At 51.0% G+C, this 25751-nt stretch overlaps 9 protein-coding genes across 9 annotated transcripts; 4 read left to right on the plus strand and 5 right to left on the minus strand.

Annotated features, from left to right (window-relative positions):
* Positions 1 to 262: 262 nt before the first annotated feature.
* On the minus strand, positions 263 to 2108 carry M431DRAFT_514043 (hypothetical protein). Its single transcript, XM_024920144.1, has 2 exons — positions 1462 to 2108; positions 263 to 1375 (listed from the first exon to the last, which is right to left on the minus strand). The coding sequence occupies exons 1-2, from the start codon at positions 1681 to 1683 to the stop codon at positions 356 to 358; spliced, it is 1242 nt and encodes a 413-aa protein (XP_024767663.1). The 5' UTR covers positions 1684 to 2108; the 3' UTR covers positions 263 to 355.
* Positions 2109 to 3819: 1711 nt separating this feature from the next.
* On the plus strand, positions 3820 to 4406 carry M431DRAFT_100955 (hypothetical protein; the record flags this gene model as incomplete). Its single annotated transcript, XM_024911274.1, has 3 exons — positions 3820 to 3909; positions 4075 to 4292; positions 4358 to 4406. The coding sequence occupies 3 exons, from the start codon at positions 3820 to 3822 to the stop codon at positions 4404 to 4406; spliced, it is 357 nt and encodes a 118-aa protein (XP_024767664.1).
* A 544-nt stretch (positions 4407 to 4950) lies between these two features.
* M431DRAFT_156478 (hypothetical protein) lies at positions 4951 to 7091 on the minus strand (the record flags this gene model as incomplete). The annotated part of the gene is made up of 5 exons (XM_024912953.1): positions 4951 to 5248; positions 5340 to 5430; positions 5493 to 6529; positions 6636 to 6727; positions 6797 to 7091. 5 exons carry the CDS (start codon positions 7089 to 7091, stop codon positions 5036 to 5038), a joined length of 1728 nt encoding a protein of 575 aa, XP_024767665.1. The 3' UTR covers positions 4951 to 5035.
* Positions 7092 to 9829: 2738 nt separating this feature from the next.
* On the plus strand, positions 9830 to 11806 carry M431DRAFT_488090 (hypothetical protein; the record flags this gene model as incomplete). Its single annotated transcript, XM_024916531.1, has 3 exons — positions 9830 to 10471; positions 10543 to 11152; positions 11217 to 11806. 3 exons carry the CDS (start codon positions 9830 to 9832, stop codon positions 11804 to 11806), a joined length of 1842 nt encoding a protein of 613 aa, XP_024767666.1.
* A 2418-nt stretch (positions 11807 to 14224) lies between these two features.
* M431DRAFT_514051 (hypothetical protein) lies at positions 14225 to 16421 on the plus strand. The gene is made up of 4 exons (XM_024920145.1): positions 14225 to 14697; positions 15021 to 15071; positions 15198 to 15847; positions 15922 to 16421. The coding sequence occupies exons 1-4, from the start codon at positions 14580 to 14582 to the stop codon at positions 16369 to 16371; spliced, it is 1269 nt and encodes a 422-aa protein (XP_024767667.1). The 5' UTR covers positions 14225 to 14579; the 3' UTR covers positions 16372 to 16421.
* A 17-nt stretch (positions 16422 to 16438) lies between these two features.
* On the minus strand, positions 16439 to 18101 carry M431DRAFT_535912 (hypothetical protein). The gene is made up of 2 exons (XM_024920973.1): positions 17673 to 18101; positions 16439 to 17593 (listed from the first exon to the last, which is right to left on the minus strand). The coding sequence occupies exons 1-2, from the start codon at positions 17814 to 17816 to the stop codon at positions 16673 to 16675; spliced, it is 1065 nt and encodes a 354-aa protein (XP_024767668.1). The 5' UTR covers positions 17817 to 18101; the 3' UTR covers positions 16439 to 16672.
* A 76-nt stretch (positions 18102 to 18177) lies between these two features.
* On the plus strand, positions 18178 to 19498 carry M431DRAFT_514053 (hypothetical protein). Its single transcript, XM_024920146.1, has one exon. It carries the CDS (start codon positions 18369 to 18371, stop codon positions 19230 to 19232), a length of 864 nt encoding a protein of 287 aa, XP_024767669.1. The 5' UTR covers positions 18178 to 18368; the 3' UTR covers positions 19233 to 19498.
* Positions 19499 to 19610: 112 nt separating this feature from the next.
* M431DRAFT_129117 (hypothetical protein) lies at positions 19611 to 22436 on the minus strand. Its single transcript, XM_024912390.1, has 6 exons — positions 22263 to 22436; positions 22067 to 22154; positions 21937 to 22007; positions 21647 to 21879; positions 20649 to 21567; positions 19611 to 20588 (listed from the first exon to the last, which is right to left on the minus strand). The coding sequence occupies exons 1-6, from the start codon at positions 22308 to 22310 to the stop codon at positions 19785 to 19787; spliced, it is 2163 nt and encodes a 720-aa protein (XP_024767670.1). The 5' UTR covers positions 22311 to 22436; the 3' UTR covers positions 19611 to 19784.
* An 828-nt stretch (positions 22437 to 23264) lies between these two features.
* On the minus strand, positions 23265 to 25454 carry M431DRAFT_101059 (hypothetical protein; the record flags this gene model as incomplete). The annotated part of the gene is made up of 1 exon (XM_024911287.1): positions 23265 to 25454. The coding sequence occupies one exon, from the start codon at positions 25452 to 25454 to the stop codon at positions 23265 to 23267; it is 2190 nt and encodes a 729-aa protein (XP_024767671.1).
* Between the last annotated feature and the right edge of the window lie 297 nt (positions 25455 to 25751).

Consider the following 25751-nt stretch of genomic DNA (forward strand, 5'->3'; position numbering starts at 1 on the left):
GATTATCAGTTTCATTTTGCTGCAATCATCTAGATGCGAAATATCGGTAATCATAGAAATGAGAATGGTGGTATACACTAATTTAGATGAGAGATGGTTCGAACGAAGTCATTGGAGATCAGATCTGCGTACGGAATAAAGAAGCTGTGACAGATTGTCGTGCCTTTAAATCACAATCACCTAGTCTATTTTAGGCACTAATTTTCTGCCTCAACTACAGCGTTATCACATTCCGACCTCGGGACAGGAACCGGTATGAAGTATTCGAACTCATGATGCTATTGTCTTTTTTTATCTATACCGCTACACTACAAAATATACTGTTTTATGCATTATTACACGGGAATATACCAAATCAAACCCACTCCTTGGGCTCCTTCAAGACATCCACCAGTCTCTGCTCCCTGCTCTTGGGCTCTGGCTCATACATGTACTTCCAGCTTGCCGTCAATGGCAAGCTCATGAGAATACTCTCGACTCGTGATCCAGGCGTGTTCAGCCCAAAGGCGGTGCCTCGGTCGTGAACCAGGTTAAACTCGACATACTTGCCTCTACGGATCTGCTGCCACATCTTTTCCTTGTCATCATAGGGCATGTCCTTTCGCTTCTCGAGAATGGGGACGTAGGACGGCAGGAAGGCCTTCAGGCAGTCCTGGATGAATGCAAAGGTGTTTTCCTGGTCTCGCTCGGACTCGTCTAGATCGTCAAAGAAGATACCGCCCACGCCTCGGCACTCACCACGATGCTTGTTGTAAAAGTACTTGTCGCACCATTTCTTGAATCGAGGGTAGTATGTCTTGTCGTGATTGTCGCAGGCAGCCTTGATGGTCTTGTGGAAGTGAATGGCGTCTTCGTCAAAGAGGTATGAGGGCGTCAGGTCGCAGCCGCCTCCAAACCACCACGCCTGAGAGGTGCCGTCGGGATTGGCCGTTTCGAAGTATCGGTAATTCAGGTGCACGGTCGGAGCCATGGGGTTGTACGGATGGAGCACCATGCTCAGGCCTGCGGCGAAGAATTCCAGCGATTCGACATCGGGGTCGAGGTTCTTGTGGTTTTCGCGCATCTTCAAGATGGCGGGCTTGGGAAGCGTTCCGTAGACGACGCTGACGCCGAGGCCGGCCTTTTCGAATACGTTACCCTCCTGCAGCACACAGGTTATGCCGCCGCCGCCATTGGGTCGCGTCCACTCGTCTTTGCGAAACTTCTTGCCGTCGATGCGCTCGAGTTCCTTGACAATTATTTGCTGCTGCTCCTTGATGAACTTCTCCATCCGCAGGCGCATGGGCGACTCTTCGGTGACGACCGCCTCTCTCTTCTTTTGCTCATCCTTCTCGGCAAGGGATGTGACGTCGAGCTTTGCAGGCTCTGCTGTTGTCTGGAAAGGGAAACAAGAAGAGGCATGTAAGCTGGAGGGATCTCGGAATGAATTGTGTCTCCCCGGGCCTATCGTGTCTGACTCACCAAGCTGTAGGCCAAGGGAGCCGTGATGCCAATGGCGGCGGCTGCAAGCCAAACGGCTGCCGAGGATGAAGTTCCGAAGCTGGCGGGAGCTCGCCGACTGCCCGAAGCGGACGATGCCCATCGATTGAAGGTCAATTGGCCTCTGGGAAACCGCGCTGAGCGCAGACGGATCTGTGTAGCCACGCGCTGGACATGGCGAGAGGCAGCCATTGGTGAAGCCATGGCGGGGTGCAATTGGTGATGGGATTAAGAGGGTTGAGCCTGGGCGACCAAGAGCCGAGACAAGGCGGGCGACGCTGGATTTAATAAGACGCGGCTGCCAGAGTAAGCCGGAGAAAGATTTTCTCGTCGTCGTGCTTCTCGTCGAATTGACCAATTAGCCCCTCCACTGATCGAGCCACCGGATTCCTGGTGGCGTGTTCGGTGGTTGAGATCTTCCCACACAAGTCATGGTGGGTTAAAAGTACGGAGCACTGCTTGTCTGACGGCGGCCGGCACAAGCTCGGATCGGAGGGGCAGGCGGAAGCCGATTGAGCAGAAGCATGTCACTGTTCGACTAAGGTAGTCTAGACTTGCCTTTGAACTATACGGGCGAAAGAAATGGGGATGTAAATGGCATGGTGATGTGCGGATTGCGTTTAAGTTGTGGGATTGATACGCTTGGTTTCGGATTGCGAAAAGAAAAGAAGCTACTGGTGGAGTGTTGGACGGCAGACACCACCGAGAGAGACGGCAGAAGGAGAGCGACCTCTGAAGCACCTGTGGTACAATGTCTGGCTAAAGTGTAAGGTATGGTAGAGAGCGACGAAGGACACTATAGAAAGGCGAATACAATAGTCTAAACAATGGAAAATGAAAGAAAAAAGAGGCTCCATGAGAAAAGCATGCACTGACTTTCACCATAGTGAACATGCTTTTACATAAAGGTAGTTTCTTTGTTGGGCAATTGTATCCTCCGTTATTGTATTGAATTTACAGATCCACGACCTCGGCGTCTACGATCAAAGGCATATGTGTGTCTCGCGATCTACGGCATCGAGAGGCTTTGATGAACACTTTTGCGAGTACGCGTACCTTGAGTGTACAGGAAACGATCACCCGTGCAGATGATGAATATTCCAGAAATGCTAAAGCAGTTACTAAGCCGTTCAAATGCCCATGCCATCATAGTTCATTCAGTAAGTACACGCGCAAGAGAGAGTGAAACATGCGGAAACTGTACAGCTACATGTGACCAGAGCAAAGGAGCACCATTTCTTTGTCCGCTTCCATTCCTCTACGTGAACGATTCTTTATTATTGTTCATCTCGTTCATTTTCTTTTCTCTTCCAAAACTAAATATAGGGCAAGGATGAATCATAGATACTGGAAAGGTGCACGGGCTGCTGATGGATTACAAAGGAGATCCAGATGAGATGAAAGCGAATACGGCGCCCAGAGCTCAGCTGAGGCAGACCAGACGGGACCAGACGGGAGTACCCCGTACCTGCGCCTTTGTACCTCGACCCTCGACCCTCGACCCCTCGTGCGGCTCACTCGCACTCCAGTCGGGACCTTGCCTTGCCTGTCACTGCAAAGGTACCGGGGAGTCCCCCCTGGTGACTTGACTGTGAGCGCACAAGGATCCGGCAGCTGATCATGTGGTCTCGGTGCTAGGTACCTGTAAGAGAACAGTCATCGGTGGTGTCCGCCGTTATGCGTGTACATAAATCGACCAGCCACAGCTAAGCTGTCTTTGTGCCGTGGCAGCTGTGTCGCCGCTGTTCCTAGGTGAGCACTGCCGCCAAAAGGTACCTAGCCTCTGCCGTCACTCTTTGTACACGCCCCGTACCCCAGTAGGAGCAAGCACCGGCTTTGTACCCCCGAGACGCCTGGCCAGTGAGTGAGTGAGTGATTCACCGCGTCCCGCATCAACGTTAGCGCGCCACCCAACTCAGTTCAGTTCAGGTTGCGTGCTGCATCCGTTCCCGTTCAGGCCCAGCACAAAGGGCGAGCGTCACTGCCTAGCCTGCCCTGCGCCTCTTGCCTTTGCGGCTTTGCCTTTCTTTGCCTGCACTGGCCACCGCCTTGTCATCGGGCCAGAGTCACTGGGTCACCCCTCTCCTCCACTTCGTCACCACAGCTTGCCTGCGCTGCCTTAAACTTCTACATCATCTCTACATCCCTGGAATCCCTTTTTCTTCCCCTTTTCATCTCTCGAAACCCCTTCACTCCATCATCCGCGCTATCGATATTTATCGCTTTTATCGCCCTCTGAATCGCCGTCGATAGTCTCACAACAGCCGCGCCACCAACCCGCTGCGCTTTCACTCTCATAACTCATCACCCAACACTCTTAACCTTTTGGTTGCCGTCAAGATGCGCAGCAAGTTCAAGGACGAGCACCCCTTCGAGAAGCGCAAGGCTGAGGCCGAGCGCATCCGACAGAAGTATTCCGATCGCATTCCCGTAAGTTGACGGCTCCCTGCTTCATCTTCATTTACTCGTCACTTGCCCTCATCCTATTCCCCGTTCCCGTCCCGACCGGGTCCAGCACCCGCCATGCAGCTTGCCGTGACTACCCTTACTCTCTGAAGATGAATCTTGATGGCTAACTGAACTTCCTCCAAACAGGTCATCTGCGAAAAGGTCGAGAAGAGCGATATTGCTACCATCGACAAGAAGAAGTACCTGGTCCCCGCGGACCTGACAGTAGGCCAGTTTGTCTACGTCATCCGCAAGAGGATTAAGCTTTCTCCAGAGAAGGCTATCTTCATCTTCGTGGATGAGGTCCTTCCTCCTACTGCCGCTCTCATGAGCAGCATCTACGAGGAGCACAAGGACGAGGACGGGTAAGAGCTCTATCCATCCATCCCCACCCATCTCCGAGAACTGCAGGCTAACATTCCATCCCTAGCTTCCTATACATCACCTACTCCGGCGAGAACACCTTTGGTACCGCATAAACACCGAGGCGATACAGGGGATCTTTCCAAGCCGATGTGGCTGATGCAGGCGTTCTGGTCGTTGGGCTTTTACTCTTTCCGATGGGGGATACTGGTGCTTTGTGATATTGCGAATTCATTGTTTTTATCAAACAAGAAGAATCGAGATGATGATGCTAAGCCATCTCATCTCCCACGTTATCCTTGTCACGAGCCTTACTTTTGGGGGAAATGATTTTGTGTCACGACAAGAGAGGACTGGGTGACATTCATATGTAGGCGGCCAGGCACCGTATAGATCGTTTCAGCCTCTCCCTACGTGTGACTGTTGCGTTCTCTTTTGCTCCGCGCACCTATGCCTGTTTTCTGTCTTATAGTTGACAGGACAACAGAGATTAATTTTAGCATATCCGCCAATAGATGTTGACTGTTGCCCCAAACTCTTGCGAAGCGAATCTTGTGAACATTTGTAGACGAAGCCCCAAATAAGGAAGAGTATGGAACAAGACATTATTATATATAAATAGTTAAAGTGAGCATAGACATCGTACTTTGCATGGTATATACGCGCGATTCAAGACTGTCCCCTCTTGATTGATACGTTTCCCCTTCCTTTCATTAATAGTCGTAAAAAAATCATCCAAAATTGTTTAAACCTTTTCAATATGCGACTCCATGATTCCATCGTATTGATGCATCACCTTCTCATCGATAGATTCGTGGAACACGTCTACCTTTGTAGAAGCAAAGTTTCGGGCGCTAATCTTCTTCTCGAACAGGACGTCGAGTTCGGCGAATGTGCGGCCGCGGGGCTCAGGGAGGCGGAAGTAAGTGTAGATGATGCAACAGAAGCAAATTCCACCCTGAAGGAAAAGTGTTAGCTTATATGCAAAGTGGTTTTGTTGCGTCTGCGATAAGGCAGTACGGCGATGGGGGGATATGTGTGTGTCTTACCCAGAAGAATCCAGTGTAGTTGCTCCAGTTCCAGGCTGTAGGGTTCAGCATGTATGGCGTCAGAACGTTGGTGATGATGCCGACGATGTTACTAGACGAAAGAGGTTAGCAAATCTGGTCACTCTATTATGTAGAGCCAAAGAAAGAACTTACTAGAGGTTTCGTGCCAGCACAACCGTCTTGATCTGCAGTCTACGCGATGAAAGCTCGCCGACGAGAGAGTAGCACACGGTGCCGACGGTGAGCTGGTAAAAGAGGGCCCAGACAACCATGATGCTTCCGGTGGCGAGGGAGCCTTCTCTCCTGTGCGACTCTGGCACCAGACCCAAGAAACCAAGGATGAACAACATGCTGCAGAGGCCGCAGAGTCCGTAGAGATACAGAGAGCGGCGGCCGACGCCCATCGTCATCAAGCCCCATGCGCCAAAGACGCCGACCATGTTGATGGCGTACTGGCCCAAGGCGAATCCGTAAGAGTCATGGGTAGAGAGACCGGCCTGCTGCAAAAAGTAGGTGGAGTAGTTGGAGAAGGCGTTGCCGCTCAGGTTCTGGATGGCCCAGGTCATGCAGACAATCTCGGTACGGCGCCGGTCAACGCCCTTGAAGCAGTCCCAGTACGAGGCACCGGCGGTGATCTTTTCCTCGAGGGCAGTCGTGTGCACCATCATGGCCACGGTCTCGTCGGCGTCAAAGTCGGTCTCGCGGTTCAGGCTGGTCAAGCGGAGCAGCGCCCGCTTGGCCTCCTCAGCCTTACCCCGGCGAACAAGCCACCAGGGAGATTCCGGGGCAAAGTAGATGGCGATGAAGAGCGGGAGGGGCCACATCCACTGTAGGCCGTAGGGAATACGGTAGGCCCACTGGTCGTTGCGCTTCAACATGGCAAAGATGACGCCAATGCCAATCTCTTGGCCGAGACCCCAGCAGAAGTTGACATAGGTGGTGAGATATCCTCGCAGCGCAACGGGGCAGACTTCGGAGGCGTAAGTGACGGTGATGGTCTGGAAGATACCCCAGGGGATACCGCACAGGATCTCGGCGACCAGCAGCGTCTGAATGTTGGGTGCGGTGAAGAAGATGGCAGTGAAAGCGGCGACCAAGACGAGACATCCCATAACAGTTTTCCTGTAGCCGAATCTCTCGGAGACGAAGCCGTTGATGAAGAGACCAATGATTTCACCGACGGTGGCGCCCTGTTGTTTGGCCAAGCTGTTAGCGCTGATATTTTCTTCCGACAAGATTGTGACTAGTCTAGAGGTTCCCCATAGATGCAATGGGATGGGTAGGGGTGGGACATACGTTACTCAAGCCAGACTGCCACCTGGCGGGTACTTGATATTTGCCGTCGGGGTACAGCTCACCGTATTTCTCATTGAATTGAGGAAATGCGTCTGGCGAACATGTTAGCTGCTGATTGGGATATCTTGTAGTAGAGCTGCCAGGATGGGAGAGCGTCTTACAGAAGTTGTTGACCAAACTGATATCGTAGCCTTCCATGACAATGCATGTGGAGATGATCATGCTCCATGCAATAGCCTTGGGATACAGCTTAATGCCCTGGAGCAGAGTCATTGACTGTTCCTTGGCAGCGGCCGCTCTGGCACTCTCGATAATCACACGGCGGCCCTTGGAGAACTCTTCGTCTCCTTCGCCGTCGACGTCCACGACGCCTCCCGTGGTGGCATCTTTGGACGTCTGGATCTCGACACCATCCTGATGAGGAGAAATCTCCTTCTCAGTGGCAGGCGATGCCATGATGTGAGTGGTGGGAGTGTAGTCTTGAAGAAGAAGAAGCAAGGTAAAGAGCACAGAAAAAATTACTAGAACATCAGGGTGCCCTGGTGTACCAATGCTCTTCGCAACCAAGTGTGCTGAAGAAAGGATGGATGGACAAGGGCCGAGGAGAGAGAGAGGGTGGAGGTGGGAGGAGAGGGAAGGATATATAGGTGAAGGCTACGGAGCGGAGAAGAGAGCAGAAGAGAAAAAAAGGCTCCTCAAGGACGAGGTCGAGATGCAATGCGAGGCCGGGGTCAGTTCGATTGACGCGGGTCTAAATAAGCCGAGCCCTCTGGTGTCGATCCAATGATGCTCGCCCGTTTCTCTGGAGCCTTGGCTGAAGTGGGCTTTTGAGCAAATCGGTGATGATAACAGAACCAACAAGCACGAAAGAGGCAACGAATGAAATCTCGCTGGCCGCCAAGGGGAAAAAGCACCGTAACCAGGGTTTGTTTGGTTTGTCAAGTTTTTTCTTTTCCCCTCTTTCGACAGGCTCACCGTTGTCGGTTTTGGATGGCAAAAGGATAACCCAGATGGCCAAACGGAAAAATTCTTTGTTAGCTCATGGTATCTCGTTTGGCAACACTAGTTTGCAAATGCAATGCCGGGAGTGGCTCGTGGCGGCGGAGGAGCCCGCACAAGCATGCTAAAAGCTCTAGGTTCTAGGAACACGCGACTTTGGCTAGCCTTAGTCCGGCAAAGTAGCAGCGCAAAAACGATGGGGCAGGCCGATAATTGTCATGATGTGACTGGGTGGCGGCGAGTAGGTTTTGCTCTAGGCGGGCGAGAAATGAAAATTCCCCTGGTCTTACAGTAGGGGTCACCGCTTGTGGGTTTCTGGAAAGTTGTTGTTGGCTGTCGCTCGTGGTAATGTGGCAGGTCGTTTTTTTTTTGTCTGGTGAAGAAAAAAAACGTGGGCTCTAGCTAGCATGGGGGACCAGTTTTTGAGCGCCCTTGATATCCAGGCTGGCACAAATGCCCTCTGCCAGCGACAGAAGCTGATTGTATGTGAGAAGGGTCTGGTCCATGAGGCGTTAATGTTTATCAGCAAACACATTTAGCGATTTGTTACGAGTCCGTAGATGGTGAAACTACAAGGTAGAAGGGAAGCTAGAGAGAGGCATCATTTGCCCGTAAGATACGTCAAGAGGAAAGAGACGCCGGAGCCATGTATGTACGAGTAGAATCCAAAGTCCAAGAGTAGCATCCGGGATCTCGAATCTAGAATCTAGACTATACAGTAGTTCATGTCGTTCGCAGCAGGCTGATGACGGGCCACGAGCCTCCAACGGCTGGGCCAATGGCAGGCGTCGCGATTGTGTGTCGTCGAGGCAAGCTGTCGTCATGCTCCCGCATCCCCATGGGGTAGAATCGCGATGCGGGGGAGCGCTAGATGCGCCCAGGCGACGCTCTGCCCCATCTGAGATGTCCTTGTCGAATCTGGCATCCTGGGGAAAAGCCTCCCTGCGTCCTGAACTGCGCCTGTTTGGCGATTTCCCTGGCCATCATTCTTTGGTGTCGTGGGCCGCCGAAAAAGCATCGCGGCCCACTGCGTTTTCGGCGGCGCTAGCTGTAAGAGGCAGAAGATTGCAGACTCGCCTCGCCGCTAAATTTCCTATTTGCGTAATTTCCAAAGCATTAATATGGATATGTCTGAAAAGAGTAACATCGTCCTGGCGATGGCTCCTCATCCTGGGCAAAGCTGCTTCAATATTACGATGGGGTGCTATCACGGGCCTCAAAAATGCACTTGTGCAGCGTTGATAGCTTTCCACGTGGTCCAAGATGCGTTTCTGTAGCTACGGGTATTGCGCAGACAACTTACCGAGGGAACCTTTTCTCCAAACACAAACCAAATTGCCTACTTACCTAAATCCCGCATCCAAAACATCATGTGTAATTGAACAGACTTGGATTATAAGTTTCTGTTTCCTAGTCGAATGTGGCCCATGTAATGAGCTCCTTCTATTACTTTCGTTTACAACAAGCGCAATATTAGCACACCAAAGTGGCTAGGTACTACGTATTACGAATGGTTTCAACACCTCAAGTCTTATTATCCAAGGTTATCGTGTCTCAAGTTTGAAGATACTGATAATACCAGATACTAGAGGAATATAACCATAGTAGCAGATTCTAGAAGAAGGTAACAATAGCTGCAGAAAGCAGTGGTGGTAGCAGATACCTAACCGGGTAGCTATTGCCTGGCAGGTATTTGTTGTACTAAATAAAATGCTTTGTTCCGCATCTTGTTCTGACGCTTCAACTCCAGACAATTGCTAAAGTGCTGGATGGCCGGTTTGGGATGCCAAATAGCTACTCCCAAAGTGTTCTATCTTGACCACTGTATTAAGTGTTGTGGCCACTCTCTCTGTATTCATTCTGCCATGCTGCGGTAGTACCTCTCGGCTTGTAAGCCTCCATTTAAAAACATGCTCGATCAGTGCTATTTTATTCGCTTCAGTGCAGTGAACATTGGTCAAATGCAGGTTTCAGCCTCACCTGTACTCGATTTGCGCAATGAACCGTTTTCATAGAGGCTGTGAGCGCACAATACGCCTGCGACACGTGGCATGCAGCATGCAGGTGCTTTGTACATAAGGCTGTGTAGAGAAATTTTTCTCGCCAACAATGCTCGAGATTGCATCATTAAACCGCCACACCGCAGTCAATAGATTAGGTCGTTGCAGCTGTCTTAGAGTAGATTCAGAGGCGCAATGGGGAAAATTCGTGGCCAGGAGGCCAACTCAGTCTCTCGCAGCGGGTTTTGGGACCGGATGAAAGCAAAAGTCAGGCGTCAACCTATTGCCTCTGCGATCACCTCAGACAGCCTGAGTGCAACTTCGTCTAATCTTCATGCAGCTAATTCTACTTTATCAAACTCGCCGTCAGTTACTACGCACGCCGTTGATGAGCTTCCGCAGCCCTCAACTGCAACAGGCTCCTCGGATCCCAGCCCCGAAAATAGTGATCCTGCCCTATCGCTTGCGGCGAGCACAAGTCACGAGTCTTCGTCCGATTGTTTATCTAATTCCCCAAAAGGGAGCAGCTTATGGGAGAAAGCCTATAATGCTGCGACTCCGAAGACGAAGAAATGGATCGACGGGTTTCCGAAGCCAAATGGCATATTGAAGTCAGCCGAGAGTGCACAAACGGAGGAGCTCGTTGAAATTGTTCGAGAAATAGAAAAAAGACATCAAGATCATGCTCTTCAAATTCGAGTAGGGGAGAAACAAATCCTTTGGAAAGACTACGCGCCTCGAGTTATATCTTTCATCAAGGCAATTGGGGACATTGCCATTCAGTTCGCTCCTACTTCTTCAGGAATCGTTTGGCCCGCATTGAAGACAGTTCTGCAGGTATTCCATGGCTTACTCCAAGATTCCTCCACTGTCGACTACGCTTCGCAACTCGTCTAATCAGACTACAGGTGTCCATCGCGCCGGGCGAGGAATTTGCCGCTATTCCAGGATGTTCCGAAAAGGTTTTAAGCATCGTAAGACGTGGAAAGGTGTATGAGACTATATATCTGGATAGTGCCAACACTTTCGTTCCAGTACAGGAGGATTTGGAGCGCTCGCTTGTTGACGTTTATGCAAAATCACTAGACTTGCTTGCCCATGTGGGACAGCGCCTCGCAAAAGGATATCGGCATATACTTCTTGCGATCGTCAACCCTGGAGCGGCCGAAGGTCCAATGGATAGCTTAATCAAGTGCGAGAACCTTCTAATCACGGCAGCTCAGGCCTGTGAGGTCGTGCGGAGAGCCGACGCGGACGAGCATTTGGACATCATGTTGAACAGCCTCAACGAGCCATTGACGCGAATCAATGACAGAGTGTGTGATCTTCTTGAAGAGGCTAAAGAGACTGAAATTATGGAAGCCCTGGAATATTTCAGTCGTATCAACTTCGGAGATCAACATCGCATAAGGGCCGAATTGAGAACCCCGGGAACAGGAGAATGGTTATTACAACACAGAAAATTCCAAGAATGGGAGCAAGTCCCAGCGTCAACAATATTGTGGCTCCAAGGTACCGGTAAGCAACCAAAACAATAGAAGACTGCGTCCCTGTGGCTGGCTATCTGACAGTCCCGATATAGTTGGTATGGGGAAATCCTTCCTTGCGTCCAAAGTTATAGATCGATTTCGTCTCAAAGCTGGCGTGAGCTGTCACCACGAGTCTCAAAATGACCAAGGGCTTGCCTTTTTCTATTGTAGCAGAGGCCAAACTGATCTTCAAGACCCCCTTTCGACACTTCAAAGCTTTGTTCGCCAGCTATCTACTTCTCCACGGCATTCGAATATGATGAAGAAAAGTCTCATCAAGCTATACCGTGAATACAAAAAGAATGGCTTAAAACTGGGATTTGATGCTTGTAAAGAGCAACTGCTAGAATCGGTGAACCTATACCCTCAAACTATCATTATTTTAGACGGTTTGGACGAGTGCGATGCAGAATCAAGGGGTAAACTTATCACCATTCTGGCCAATCTCGCCAAGGATGCTCGGCATCCTGTGAAGATTTTCATTTCCAGTCGACGGGAACAGGATATCGTGAAACAACTCCCAGCGAGATCAATCATCGAGATTGATGCTAATGATAATCGAGATGATATGAGAAATTCATTGAGAAAAAGATGGAGGAGATGGAAGAGAGAGGGCTATGGGAATCCATCCCAAAAGAGCTAAAGTCAGAAATTAAAAGCACTCTTTGCAAAGGCAGTGATGGCATGTAGGTCACCAAGAATGCAACCAAATTTTCACCTTTAACATACAGCTAACATTCGCGTAGGTTCAGATGGGCTTTTCTACAAATGGAGCAACTATCAAAATGCCAACAAGTGAAGGAAATTAGAGCTCGGCTTGGAAAAATCCCAATGTCTCTAAACGCCTCTTACCATGAACTCTTCACCGGAATGAGCAGCTATAACCAAGAAACGCTACGGCGTGCAGTCATGTGGGTGATGTGTGCTTACAAGCCTTTATCAAGCAACCAGCTTCTTTCTGCTGTTCGGCTCTCCGTGAACAGCGACGGAGAGAGCCATGATATAGAAGAAGAACTTACGGGGGAGACTCTTCGCTCAATCTGCCGCCACTTGGTTGTAACAGATTCCGAGAGAGACGTATGGAAGTTCCCGCATGCATCCGTTATTGAATACTTTGAGACAGAGCATGAGTGGACAATGGCGAAAGCACATTGTTTTGTCGCTAAGCACTCTTTGATCTGTCTTATAAATGGCTATTCTATGTGGGGTCCGTCCACAGACTTTGAAGAAATCAACGAAGTATCAACAGGAGACAAAAGGGATCCCCAGCACCCAGCCAGCTATCTTCAAGAGTATGTGAGAAACTATTGGTTTCGACATGTTCACGCCCTTGAAAGTTTACAGCCTCATGACGCTCAACTGTCACAGCTGGTAAAGTGTTTCATGGGATTCAACAGTCCTCTTCAACAGAGCAGTCAGCTGTACTGCCGTTGGATTGAACAAAACGAACGCATACGAAACGAACGTATACGGAACGAACGCATACGAAAGGGACTTATACCCCGACATACCCGGAGACGAAATCGTATACGTTTCCTTGACGACTTGCGTGATATTTATCCCTTCGCGAACCCCATTTTTGGTGCCTGTTCTTTTGGTTTCTGCCATATTTTGCAGGACTGGTGGTCAGCTGGCGTTGATACCTCACAAATCAATAAGTATGGACTGGACCTACTCGCAATCGCCGTAAAAAATAGACACCGGCACCTTTGCGGGAAGCTGATAAGCCTTGGAGCGGATGTCAACAGGGGGCTCTGTGACGGGATGACAAGCGCCCTGTTTGAAGCAACCAAGTCAGGTGATATCGAGGTGGTAAAATTGCTTCTTGAGAATAGTGCCGACCCAAACCTACCATTAAATCAACCTATCCTCTGTCAGGGCATAGACTGTGAAGATCTAGCAATTGCTAGGGCTCTTCTGGAGGCAGGCACAAATCCTGATGTTCGGGGCCATTTCGGCAGTCCCCTTGAAACAGCTGGATTGAGACCGAATTATGAGCTAGCGGCGCTCCTGATACAGCACAAGGCGACTATTAATGATTATACCAAGGCCGGACGTTATGGGAGTCCCCTTGCCGCAGCCGCTCATGGAGGGTCGATTGAGATTGTTCGTCTGCTGATTGAGCACGGAGCCGATGTAAATGCTCCTCTAAAGTACGGCTCTTGCGGCAGTGCTCTAGCAGCAGCAAGTTCTGGAGATGGCAATGTTCGTATATTAAAGTATTTGATTGAAGAGGCTGGTGCGGATCCAAGTATTCTATCCACAAACCCGCCGTCAACCGATCCTTGGCCTTGGGTTGGTTTCCCTGGTTATCAAGATTCGATGTGGAAGAGTGGGAGGTATCTGAAAGAGAATGGCTATGTGGTGGAAGGAGATGTTCTGGAAAGGCTGATATGTGGCTAGATTAAGTAGTTACAGCATCCGATTGACCATACCCCAGGGTATAAGCATGGGTTGTTCATGTCAAAGTCAGGCTCCTTAGATGCTACTAGGCTTACCTATCTGCTACTATGCTAATTGTTTCTAGTCCCTATTGCTTATGTTCCAAGTTATTTCTCTGATACTATCTGGTATTATCACTGGCTTAAAATTCGAGACACAAGAGGCTGGACGTCCAACTCAGAGTGCTGAATAGATGGACACTTCCGAGATATACGGCACATCGATACTAGTCTGGTAGTACTTACCTTACAGAAACGACTTGGCTTATACTAGAATCATGTGAAATTGCTCCCCATAAAACCACTTTTTGTCCATGAAAAATGCAATCCATGTCTTTTTTTACTCCGTCATCCACTTCGGAGGTGTTTCGGAGCTTAGGTTAGGAGGTACACAATATACTAGACTAAGCTGAAGCTCTCCGAGTCTCCCCGCAAACCTGCTGGAGCCCTACGAGGCTTTGTGTAGAAAGTACCTGTCGAGCTTAGTTGCTCTTTAGTATTGTGCATGTACCACTTGTACGCTGCTGTGATGCAAGGGCGACATGAGGCTTGATGAATCTGACTGGGTACATGCAGATTCCAGCTCTCGTAATAATCTTGAAAATCACCCAAATCAGAAAGGGCATTTCACCATTCGCAATCAATTTTTTTTTTCTGTCCTCTTGACTTCCCCGTTTCCACTTAGCGGTGCCTGTTATTCCGAAGTCACTAAACCCACCCCAGAAGGGCGACCCACCAGAATTTTCCCCAGAGCCCAGCGACATCGAACCACCTCCGAAGTTCTGACTGTACCTCTCTCTTCGGTCTGACTACAACCAACCTCTTGGCCTCTTCGTGACTGAGCAGCTTGACGAGCCTCAGAACTTGCGAGATACTCAATTGTCCTCTATTTTATTCTGCTTCTCTCGCAGATCTTTTCGCTCTCTTTCTCCCCTCTCCACCCCGCCTCAGACTCTTCTCCCCCCCGCGGAAATTATGCTGTCCACTCTTCGAGTTGCGAGCAGGCGAGTTGCTCTGCGCCCTGCGCGCCTGAGCCTCGCCAGCCGTGCTGCTCTGTCTACCTGGATCAACGTGCCCCAGGGCCCTCCTGTGAGTTGAAAACAAGACTGGCGCTTTCTGCGGTGACACTGGCTGACAATTGGGCATAGGATGTAAGTTGACCACGAACGAGGCCAATCGAGCCTGACACCACCTGGAGGCCGATATATACCCTCACCTACATATATATACGAATATATATACTTCAGTTGCACCAGATGGACTAACAAGAGTCTCAATTCGCCTGTATATAGGCTATTCTTGGTATGACTACCCTTCACTGACGTCTGCTACCTGCCCAAGAGACTCAGCTACTGCTTAAGCTGCCTTGCAAGCTGTTCAAGCCGTTCAAGCCTGACTAACTCACCTTCTCTTTAGGCATTACCGAAGCTTTCAAGGCCGACAAGTTCGAGAAGAAGATCAACCTCGGTACGAATACCCCTTCACTCTTTCGAGCGGCATCCCAGGAAACCCGCATATCCAAATGCGCCCTCTGGATTGGGCACCGCTGATTTACGGCAACGCCGGCTAACCATATTCATTGCATGGTTTTAGGTGTTGGCGCATACCGTGATGATGCTGGCAAGCCCTACGTCCTCCCCTCCGTCCGTGAGGCCGAGAAGAAGATCATCGACGAGAAGCTGAACAAGGAGTACGCCGGCATCACCGGTGTCCCCGAGTTCCCTCCCCTGGCTGCTAAGCTTGCCTACGGCCCCAACCAGGACGTCCTTGACCGAGTTGCCATCTCCCAGACCATCTCCGGCACTGGTGCCCTGCGCCTTGGTGCTGCTTTCCTCCAGCGCTGGTACTCTGGCGACAAGAAGATCTTCATCCCCAACCCTTCATGGGCCAACCACAAGGCCGTCTTCAGCGATGCCGGCCTCAAGGTCGAGACCTACCGCTACTACAACAAGGAGACCATTGGCCTCGACTTTGAGGGCCTGGTTGCCGACCTCAAGGCTGCTCCCCTGGGCAGTGTCTTCCTGTTCCACGCCTGCGCCCACAACCCTACCGGTGTCGACCCCACCCCTGAGCAGTGGAAGGAGATCTCCAAGGTCGTCAAGGAGCAGAACCACTTTGCTTTCTTCGACATGGCCTACCAGGGCTTTGCCAGCGGTGACACTGACCGTGACGCCTTTGCTGTTCGCTACTTTGTCGAGCAGGGCCACGACATTGCCCTCTGCCAGTCATTCGCCAAGAACATGGTAAGCACCGTCATATGAGATACCCTTTCTGAACCTCCATCATCCGTATTGCTGGTATGCTAATTCGACTTTAGGGTCTCTACGGAGAGCGTGTTGGTGCCTTCTCCCTGACTACCGCCGACGCTGCCGAGAAGAAGAAGGTTGATTCTCAGCTCAAGATCCTCATCCGACCCCTGTACTCCAACCCTCCCATCCACGGAGCCCGCATCGCCTCCGAAGTCCTGAGCAACCCCAAGCTGTACAAGCAGTGGCTCGGTGAGGTCAAGGAGATGGCTGACCGCATCATCACCATGCGCGCCCTGCTCAAGGAGAACCTTGAGAAGCTCGGCTCCAAGCACGACTGGTCCCACATCACCAGCCAGATCGGCATGTTCGCCTACACTGGCCTCAACGCCGAGGAGATGGAGAAGCTGGCCAAGGAGTACTCCGTTTACGCCACCAAGGACGGCCGTATCTCCGTTGCTGGTATCACTACTGCCAACGTTGGCCGTCTGGCCGAGGCCATCTTCAAGGTCAAGGGTTAAGCGTTTAAAGGAGGGAAAAAATTACATTAGAAAGATTGGAATAAAAGGGAGAGCCATCGAATTGTTTTAGGACAGCTAGAGGGGCTTATTCAATCTGGAAAAGCAAAATTGGCGTTGCTTTAGCTGCCAGTTCACTGTGTTGTAATAGTTGATGTAACAATATGACGAAGGAATGTCTCTGATGATCACATTCTACCTCTTGCCTCTGTATGCCTTTCTTTCAAGGTCTTGGATCTAAAAACAGAAAAGATAATGCACGCTATGTAAGTGTAACAAAGTCAAACGAGTTTATCATCATAAATCATGAAAGTCGTAATCGGTCCATGTCTCTCTTGGCCTCTTCCACACGCTTCCCAACATCTCTATACAATGTGGGCACATCTCTAGACGACCTACCATCGTCTTCATCTTGTGATGATTCGCTGTGAGAATACTCCTCGTGAGATTCCAGCTCGGCTTGTAGCTTCCGGGCCCTATCCGTGATGCGTCCATTTGCGTCCTTCAGATGAGTAACGTAATGCTGCAGCGCGAGTATACTCTCTGGCGTATAAACTTCCTTTCGAAGCTTCCACATTGTCTGCTCGGCCTGCTTCTCTGCCCGCTGCGCATCAAGCGAGATGTCTGATGCGCGGAGCTCCAAGCTACGAGCAATGACGCCGTGTTTTGCCTCGAGAGATCGTATGAGGCAAGTCAGACATTCTGCAAATGTTTGAAGAAGGCTGGTGAGTGATGTGACGGTGCGTATGCGAGCTGCTTTCAGTGCCTCTTCGGCCGCAGACAGGCTAGTATTAAGAGCAGCGAAATCCTTTGGGAGAGAAGCGATGTGACGGTGAAGATAAGTAGGATTCGTAGCAGGATGGGCGAAGCGAGCGAGACCCAATGCAGAAGCATGAAGATTGCACGATATCAAGTCGGCGAGATCAGGCAGCAGGGTTTCAAAATCGGAGAGCGGCGGACTGGAGAGCAGCAAGGTGAGCGAGTCGTGAGGCAGCGTGTCGACGGCATCGAGGAACGAGGGGAGGACGAGGAGCAGGTCGAGGAGCGCCTCGGGGGTAGATTCGGCCGAGGACTGGGACTGTCGCTGCTGGAGACGCTCGCTGGCGCGGGAGAGCCTTGTGGATGTTGATGATGATGAGGGTTTGGGCTCGGGGGGCGTGGCGGTTGCGATGGCGCGTTCTAGGAGGTAGTGCTTTGCGGCTTTCTGGCGATGTTTGTCCAAGTTCTGTAAAGGGGGGATTGTTAATACTGGATAGATGAAGATGAATTTAAAACAATTAATAAAGAAGTAGAAGATGATATACCTTTTGTACCGTGGCCCTGTCTTTGGCCTCGTCGTCCTCTTTGGTCGAGCCATCAGGGTTCAAGATGGCCGTGGTGATGATGCGATAGAGCTTTGCAAACTCTGGGTTGCTCTGCAGGATCTTTTGCTCAACTGGAGGGAACATGCCTCTACACCAATTGAGCGACCAATCTGATTCAAATTGTCTGAATGCTCTTGATAATTAATAAATAAGAAAAGGGGAAAGAAAAGGAATTAGTTTCTAGCAGCTGTTCTGGCAGTGCAGTATAGCTTCATCCCCCCCGCGAAAGCGGCAGCAGCCCAACCTGGAACTCAATTCAACGTGGGGTTAGCCAAAAGGGACAGCTCAGGTACCTAGGTACTTTAGCGCGTGAAAGAGCACCGCGGGGTCTCGTGACCTTGTACTCTCGTACCCAGAGAGAGAGAGAGCATTCCCGCATCGGAGCGGATCATTTAGATGTTGCGCGCCATTGGTCACAACTGTGCGACTCCAAACAGGCCATTACCAAAATTCTCCAGAAAGTTGGATGGAGGGGTCTCAAGGTGGTTGAATTTCATATAACCGCCCCCAATTGAGCTCACCGTTGCTGCTGCAAACCCTTCCAATGGTCTTTTTATAAGATCCTTCAGCAACTTCTCCTTTTAACAACCTCCCCGGCACCGAGCAAAAGGGCAGTTCGGTTCACAGCAGCAAATCATGTCGTCGGCTATGCCCTCATTCAAGGCCCTTGCGGCTTCGGCCTCGAGATCAACCTCGAGAATCACCTCAACACACGCCTCCCTCCGCCCGCTCTCTCATATCCAAATCCAGCCGTCATCATCCACAACATCCTCAACCGCCCGAGCCTTCTCAACCACAATCTCCCGGCCCACAAAGACGGTAAAACCGCACCGCCTGCCCAGCGACCTCATCCCTCCATACCCCTACGGCGAGCGCCGCGTCTACAAGCAGTCCAACAACGGCCTCTACGGCAGCGCCCGCATCCGCTTCGGCAACAACGTCGCCGAGAAGCACAACAACAAGTCCCGCCGCTTCTGGCGCCCCAACGTCCACGTCAAGACCTTCCTCATGCCCTCCCTCGGCGCCCGCATCAAGACCCGCCTCACCCTGCGCGTCCTCAAGACCGTCCGCCGCGAGGGCGGCATCGAAAACTACCTGCTCAAGAGCAAGCCCGCCCGCGTCAAGGAGCTCGGCCCCGGAGGCTGGAACCTGCGCTGGCTGCTCATGCAGAGCCGCGCCGTCCAGCAGCGCTTCAACGACGAGCGGGTCGCGCTGGGATTGGAGCCCAGGGAGCTCGAGGACAGGGACGACGTCATTCAGTATGCGCTGGATTACGCTACGCCGGGTCCCTTGAGCTTGCGCAGCCAGGCGACGCTGGCGGAGATGAGGGCTGCCCTGGACCAGACTTTTGTCTTGGGCGACGAGGACTTGGCCAATCTCGAGGGCATCGAGGAGCTGTCTGACGAGGAGGAGGAGCTGCTGCTACGGGAGCTGGATAGGGCTGAGGAGGCAGCAAGATTAAAAGGTGCAAGAGCGGAAAAGCAAAGCATTGAGGTGTAAAAGACTCTCAAATCCCTTTTTTAAGAAAATTTTGTATATCATTGTATGTATGTAGGAACTCATCATGTAGAATAAACCCCGCCATCTCGGAGCAAAGCAAAACTAAACGAAAAGAAAAAGACAAGTACTCGCCAGCATCCCGTGTCTCGGATTTTTTGAAGCCGCATAGTAGATAGTAAGTGATATTGCTAGACATGAGAGGAATATAGCCATAGTAGCAGATACAGATAGGGTGATATAGCGATAATTTAAAAGTACCAAGTAGTAGTGACAGTAGCAGCAACTTCAAAAACTCGTTATATACCACCCGCTAGATACTTGGGTAAGTAAGTAAATTGAAGAATTCTCTTTACATCCTGTTCAGACATTTGAACCTCACGCAGTCGCAGGGATACTGGATAACCAATTTGAGATGCTGGCTAATATTTGCCAAAGAAAATACCTAAGATTTAAAACGCCTGATATCCTGAGCGCACAACTACAAAACTTTTTACGCCGCCACCAATCTCATGCTAAAGAAACCTCTTTGAAAAACCTCCCTACCCAAGCCCTCTAAAAGCGAAGATCCCAGCCAATCTTGGGGCCAAGTCTGGGTAATTCCTCAGCAACGCTCTGCACGTCCTTGTCTCCTCTGCCAGAAAGGCAGATGACAAGGTCCTCATCCTTCTTCATCGTCTTGGCCAGCTGAATGGCACCGTAGATTCCGTGGGCCGACTCCAGCGCAGGGATGATACCCTCTAGCTGACTGAGAAGCCTGAAGCCAGTGAGAGCCTCAGCGTCAGTTGCGGCAATGAACTTGGCTCGCTCAGCATCCTTCCACGAGCTAAGCTCGGGTCCGACACCGGGGTAGTCGAGACCAGCAGAGACAGAGTGTGTCTCAATGATCTGGCCGTTCTTGTCCTGGAGAACGTAGGTGCGGACTCCGTGAAGAACACCCTTTGATCCACCGGTAAGAGTAGCGCTATGTCTGGCTGTGTCGACACCATCACCACCAGCCTCAACACCCAGAAGCTTGACTGTAGGGTCGTTGGCAAATGGGTAGAACATGCCAACGGCGTTGCTGCCTCCACCAACGCAGGCAACAACGGCGTCGGGGAGCTTGCCTCGCATCTCCATCATCTGCTTCTTGGTCTCGTCACCAATCACGGACTGGAATGTCCTCACAATGGTAGGGTAGGGGTGAGGTCCAATGGCGGATCCGATGATGTAGTGAGTGGTCTCGAGGTCAACAACCCAGGCACGGAGAGCCTCGTTGACGGCATCTCGGAGAGTCTTGCTTCCAGCTTCGACGGCAACAACCTTGGCACCAAGCAGTCTCATTCTGAAGACGTTAAGAGCCTGTCGACGGACATCCTCCTGTTCAATAGTGTCAGTCGCGTAATTTCCTCAATTTTACTCCAAGGGGTTGAATCTTACAGCTCCCATGTAAACTGTGCACTCCATGCCGAACTTGGCACACACAGTAGCAGTGGCAACACCGTGCTGGCCGGCTCCAGTCTCAGCAATAATCTTGGTCTTTCCCAGACGTCTAGCCAGGAGCAGCTGTCCGAGGGCGTTGTTGATCTTGTGGCTACCGGTGTGGTTCAGATCCTCTCGCTTGAGCCAGATGTTGGCACCGCCGCAGTGCTCGGTAAGACGGTCTGCCAGGTGGAGGCGAGAAGGTCGTCCCATGTAGTCGTAGTATGATCGGTACTCCTCCCAGAACGAGGGATCGTCCTTGATCTTGTTGAAACCTTCCTCGAGTTCGGACAAGCAGTCCATCAAACTCTCGGGGACATACTGGCCACCAAACTCTCCAAATCGCTCGGGGATTTTGCCGTGGAGAGCTGCCAACTGAGCTACCAAAGCGCTGTCTTGCTCTGCCGTGATGCGGTCATCGTCAGTGACAACTGCATTGACAGAGACGGAATCTGAGCTGGCACCCTGGTTGCCAGGGGCGTCCTGAACCAAAGTAACTTCATCCTTGAGGACAGCAGGTCGAGAGTCGCGGCCGCAAAGATAGGCGCAGTACTTCTCAACGTCGGCGTCGTGCTGGCCAGAAGCGGACTTCTGAATGGTAGTAATAATCTGACTGCCGACAACGACACCATCGGCGATAGCGGCGACGCTCTGGAAGTGTTCGTGGGTGCTGACACCGAAGCCGACGGCTGCCGGCTTGTTGCCGCTGTACTTCTTAACTCGGCTGAGGAGATCGGGGAGTGCGGTGTTGAGAGATCCGGTAGCGCCGGTGACACCCTGTCTTGAGACAACGTAGATGAAAGAATCTGCGAGCTGGCAAAGAATTTTCATACGGGTATCCGAGGTTGCAGGAGCGATCAAGGGAACATATGAGAGGCTAATATTGAAGTAATTGATTAGCAATTGTTTCAATGGAATGAAGAAACAGAATTCATAATAAGGATTAGCAAACTCACTGGCCCTTGGTGCAGAGCTTGCGGAAGGAAACGGCCTCCTCCGGGGGCAAGTCGACGACAATGAAGCCATTGACGCCAGAGGTTTGGCAGTCCTGCAGCAGACGCTCCTCTCCGTAGCTGAGAAGGGGGTTGTAGTAGCCCATGAGCATGACGGGAGCCTTGAGGCCGCGAGCTCTGGCCTCCTTGACCATGCCCAGAGTCGATTCGATGCTCACGCCATTTTGCAGCGCAATCTGCATCGCACAAAGTTAGAAAAGAGCTGCAACATATTTCTCTCGACTTCTTCGTACCGTGTTTGCCGTCTGAATGGTCGGTCCGTCAGCAATGGGATCCGTGAAGGGAGCGCCGAGTTCGAGGACATCTGCGGCGAGTTAGCACCAGCTCTGACTCCTCATCCATCTGCTTTGCGCCCAGACTCACCAGCTCCTCCCCTCTCCATGGCCAGCAAGATGCCGGGCGTATCTTCCGGTCGAGGGTATCCCGCAGTCACATACGTGACCAGCGCCGGCTACAAGTATTGAAGATCCAATGTCAGCGAATGCCATCATCTCATCACCCCACGATGATACCCCGCGGTAAATCAGTCATAGCTAGGGATGGAAAAAGAAGTACGAACCCGGCCCTGCGCCTTGCAGCGTTGAAAGGTCTGCTTGATGGCTTCCATATTGTCTCGTATCGTCTCTGTGTCGCTTCAAGTATCCAATTCACTCAAGTCGATATCGAATCGAAATCTGCAGTGGCAAAGGGAATCGACGGCGTTTTTAAGGAAGAAACAATTCTGATGCCCGCTGCCCGATTTCCGGAAGAATGCGGTCCGCCCCTCCATTTGCCTCTGCGGCAGGCACTAAGAAACTAGCACCTGCATGAGCCCCGCCTCCCGCAGCTGCAGCTGCAGCCCAGCCCGGACTTGCCCAATGCGGCAATACCCTGCAATCAATGCGAGATGCCCTTCCGATGGGCCTCACATGCGATGCAATGCAATGTACTACTAAAGTCCGGAGTCCGGAGTACATGCCAGAATATGCACATAATACTTGCTCCTAGATAACACGGAGTCCGAATAAGGGAGCTGATATTGTATCTGTTACTACCTCTATTATTCCTACCTTGTGACATTTGTTACTTGACATGGACATCGAATGGTTCCGATCTGACAAGAGTCGCCACCAAATAACGCCTCTTTTTGACATCTGTACTGTCACTGGTAAGCTTAGTCGTAGTCGTACATTTCCAGTCAAGTATGACTCAAAAAACTCAATCAGACATCTACTGAATCACATTCATAAGCTTATTCGATCCAAATTCAATGCGGAGATTCTTATTTAGGTTTTGCAACTTTGCCAATCTCTCTAAAGATGAAAATACATGAAGCCAAAAACCATCCATCCAAAGATGCGTGAGATATTCCCTGACGCCGACCTTCTATGGTCCTTGAAACGCTTAACCATCTTACCAGCAATATTTTTCTCTTTTTTTTCGTATGCTTCTTTTCACCCTGCTGAGCCAGCTCTAGCCCGAGCTATTACTTATAATTCCAAGAAATTAAACATGACATGTCTCCCCTTTCCCAATCGTGCTCCAACCACACAACCCCCTAATTCGCCTAAACCAACATTCACTAAAAGGCATTCTTTTCATTGTAGCCATCGTATGGGTTGTTGCTTCTCATGCTCGGCCTTGTTGGGCTCGCACCGTAGACAAACTTCTCGTTATTTGCATCCCTCGCTGAGCTGCTGCTGCCCCCAACCGCACCCGAAGAAGAAGCCGTTGGCTCCCACGGGGGTGGCGGGTCTCGAGACCAAGACGACCGCGCAGAAGGTGCATTAGAAGTAGGACGTGCATTCTCCTCCTGCGTTGGGTAGCGGATGCCTCCCTCTGCACGGCTGCGCTCGTCCGTGTGCAAGCCCACAAGGGTCTGAATCACACCAATCAAGACAACAATCACGTACACAAGGAAAATGCCCAGCGAGATGAGTGCTTCCTGCACCAGGTTGCTATGCAGCCAGTTGGTGACGTGGTCGACAGCTCCGCTAACCTCATCGGCGGAGGCAGACGAAGGCGAGGAGAGGAAGCTGTGCAAGCCCGAATCGCCAGCCAGCGAGCTGTTGGCTCCCGCGCTGAAAGTGTCGTTGGGGAAGAGAGGGAGGTCGACGTGAGCGTGGTCGTGAACCCACGTCAGCCCCTTTTGCACACTCTCAATCTTGAGCCCAATTACACAGTGAAGGACCGACTTGATGGGCCCCAGAAGAATAGTGCCGTTGAGCGCAGCGTCCAACCCTTCTTGCATCTTGTCCACAAACACGTTGATCGTATCGTTGACCGCCTGTGTTGCGTTGCTTACATAGCCGAAAAGATCATTGTTAATCTCGTCGTTGAGATCTGTAATGACCCCGTTGGCACTCGCGGCCCAGGAATCAGAAACGTTCCGCAGGCTATCGACGACGTTTTCCGCAAATGCCCCGACTTCTTGAGTCAGTGCGGGTGTCTTCTTCTGTACAGACTTGAGGAGAATGTATTGGCATAGGCATGCAAAGAACCCAGAAAGGGCAAGCGACAGGACGAACAAGGCAGCCGGCGAGGTGGCATATGCAATGCACCAGCGGACCAGAATCTGCTTCTTGGCGCTCATGTTCCGCGTGAACCGAATGCCGTATGACGCAGTGTAGGGCCGAGAAGCGATGTAGATGACGTCCATCGGGTCCTGCTGACCCTGGTTGACGAGTTTAGCATGCTGCTTCTGCTGCCGCCAGCGACGAATCTCCAGCCACGCCATGGGAATCATGGCGCCCACCGCCACCAAGGAGAGAATAACAATGAATGTCACACGAGCCTTGGACACCATCTCCTGCAAGTTGGTGAAGAACCGGTTCAGCGAGTCGTTATCAGAGCAGAACGTCAGTTCTTGCAACTCGGCACGAGGGAAGGCGCTTTTGTTGAACTCGTATTTGCCATAAGCCTCGTCCAAGGCTTCGCGCAGCTTCTCAAAGGGATACGAGATGGCAGTCTCGGTCAAGTTTTGAACCTCCTCGAACGTAGGGAGTTTGTCGTTGAGCTCCTGAACGCCACTGACGAACCCTGTCGAATTCAGCTGGAAATCCTTGAGCTCGTCGATGGGTTTCGTAAAGTTGACTTTGGGAATCGCCGAAATCAAACTGCCAAAGACTGAATCTTCAATGCTGGATGTCATGTTTGTGATGGCCTTTTGCAAGGAATTCGCAATCTTTGAAATATCGGTGACGGTGCCGTTGATTAGGTGGTTGAATGCTTCTGTCGCATCCGCGGTGACGTTGGCAACAACATCGAGGCTCCCGTGTATCATAGCCGTGACGAGACAAGTGTATGTGGCTGTCAAGAAGTTGATGTAGAAGATGATGATGTTCTCGACGCCGCTAATCACCATATCAAGCAGCTCCACCATGCCGTGGACGCTCGTTTCGACACCCAAGGCAACAAGCTCGTTGACTCCTTGAGAGAGATAATGAGGCATGGAAGCCATGGCGCTGCCTACGCCTTCGACTTTGTCACAGGCAGCAAGAGCCTGCACCTCTGCATCCGCGAGATTCTCTCGTAGCTGGGCTATTAGAATAACGGTGCGAGCCAGGACAATGATTAGGAGGACAGTCCACCGATTGATCCATATCTGTGACAGACGGGACCGAAGACTAAGATAGGGCGTGATGTATGGAGCCGTATCTGCGCGCGGCTCTATGGATCCTTGGGGTCTTGACGGATCGAAGGAATCGACTCGAAGAGTCTCTGGAACATGAGGGAATGGCGGCGGATTTTCGCCAATTCGAGTAGAAGACATCTTGGGCCGATGGATGCTGAAGAGTAGAAATCGTGATGTATCGAAAGAGACGACAGATGGTATTCAAAGTTGGTAATGAAAGTTGTGATGCTCGTTACGGCCGGCCGCTGAATATAAAAACCCGGAGGAAAGTAGTAGATAGTAGAAGAAATAAGAATACCGACGAGAGTAGAGAGATGTAAAAAAGAGCGCCCAAGGAAAAAGGAAAAAAAGATTGTACTAAAGGAAAAATAGACAAAAGAGACTGAACAGAAGGAAAATATTATAGCTATTCACTCATCATGATTCAATGACGCA

Source organism: Trichoderma harzianum (genome assembly GCF_003025095.1).
Source record: "Trichoderma harzianum CBS 226.95 unplaced genomic scaffold M431scaffold_30, whole genome shotgun sequence".
Taxonomy (NCBI): Eukaryota; Fungi; Ascomycota; class Sordariomycetes; order Hypocreales; family Hypocreaceae; genus Trichoderma; species Trichoderma harzianum.

What these genes read in the sequence shown, in the direction of transcription:
- M431DRAFT_514043 (XM_024920144.1), bottom strand. Translation starts at nt 1,683, where the DNA reads ATGGCTTCACCAATGGCTGCCTCTCGCCATGTCCAGCGCGTGGCTACA. An exon ending in CTCCCTTGGCCTACAGCTTG is followed by an intron (nt 1,376 to 1,461) that starts GTGAGTCAGACA and finishes TTCCCTTTCCAG; the next exon opens with ACAACAGCAGAGCCTGCAAA.
- M431DRAFT_514051 (XM_024920145.1), top strand. Translation starts at nt 14,580, where the DNA reads ATGCTGTCCACTCTTCGAGTTGCGAGCAGGCGAGTTGCTCTGCGCCCT. An exon ending in GCCCCAGGGCCCTCCTGTGA is followed by an intron (nt 14,698 to 15,020) that starts GTTGAAAACAAG and finishes CCTTCTCTTTAG; the next exon opens with GCATTACCGAAGCTTTCAAG. An exon ending in CGAGAAGAAGATCAACCTCG is followed by an intron (nt 15,072 to 15,197) that starts GTACGAATACCC and finishes GCATGGTTTTAG; the next exon opens with GTGTTGGCGCATACCGTGAT.
- M431DRAFT_535912 (XM_024920973.1), bottom strand. Translation starts at nt 17,816, where the DNA reads ATGTTCCCTCCAGTTGAGCAAAAGATCCTGCAGAGCAACCCAGAGTTT. An exon ending in ACAGGGCCACGGTACAAAAG is followed by an intron (nt 17,594 to 17,672) that starts GTATATCATCTT and finishes CCCCCTTTACAG; the next exon opens with AACTTGGACAAACATCGCCA.
- M431DRAFT_514053 (XM_024920146.1), top strand. Translation starts at nt 18,369, where the DNA reads ATGTCGTCGGCTATGCCCTCATTCAAGGCCCTTGCGGCTTCGGCCTCG.
- M431DRAFT_129117 (XM_024912390.1), bottom strand. Translation starts at nt 22,310, where the DNA reads ATGGAAGCCATCAAGCAGACCTTTCAACGCTGCAAGGCGCAGGGCCGG. An exon ending in CATGGAGAGGGGAGGAGCTG is followed by an intron (nt 22,008 to 22,066) that starts GTGAGTCTGGGC and finishes AACTCGCCGCAG; the next exon opens with ATGTCCTCGAACTCGGCGCT. An exon ending in AAGCTCTGCACCAAGGGCCA is followed by an intron (nt 21,568 to 21,646) that starts GTGAGTTTGCTA and finishes CTTCAATATTAG; the next exon opens with CCTCTCATATGTTCCCTTGA.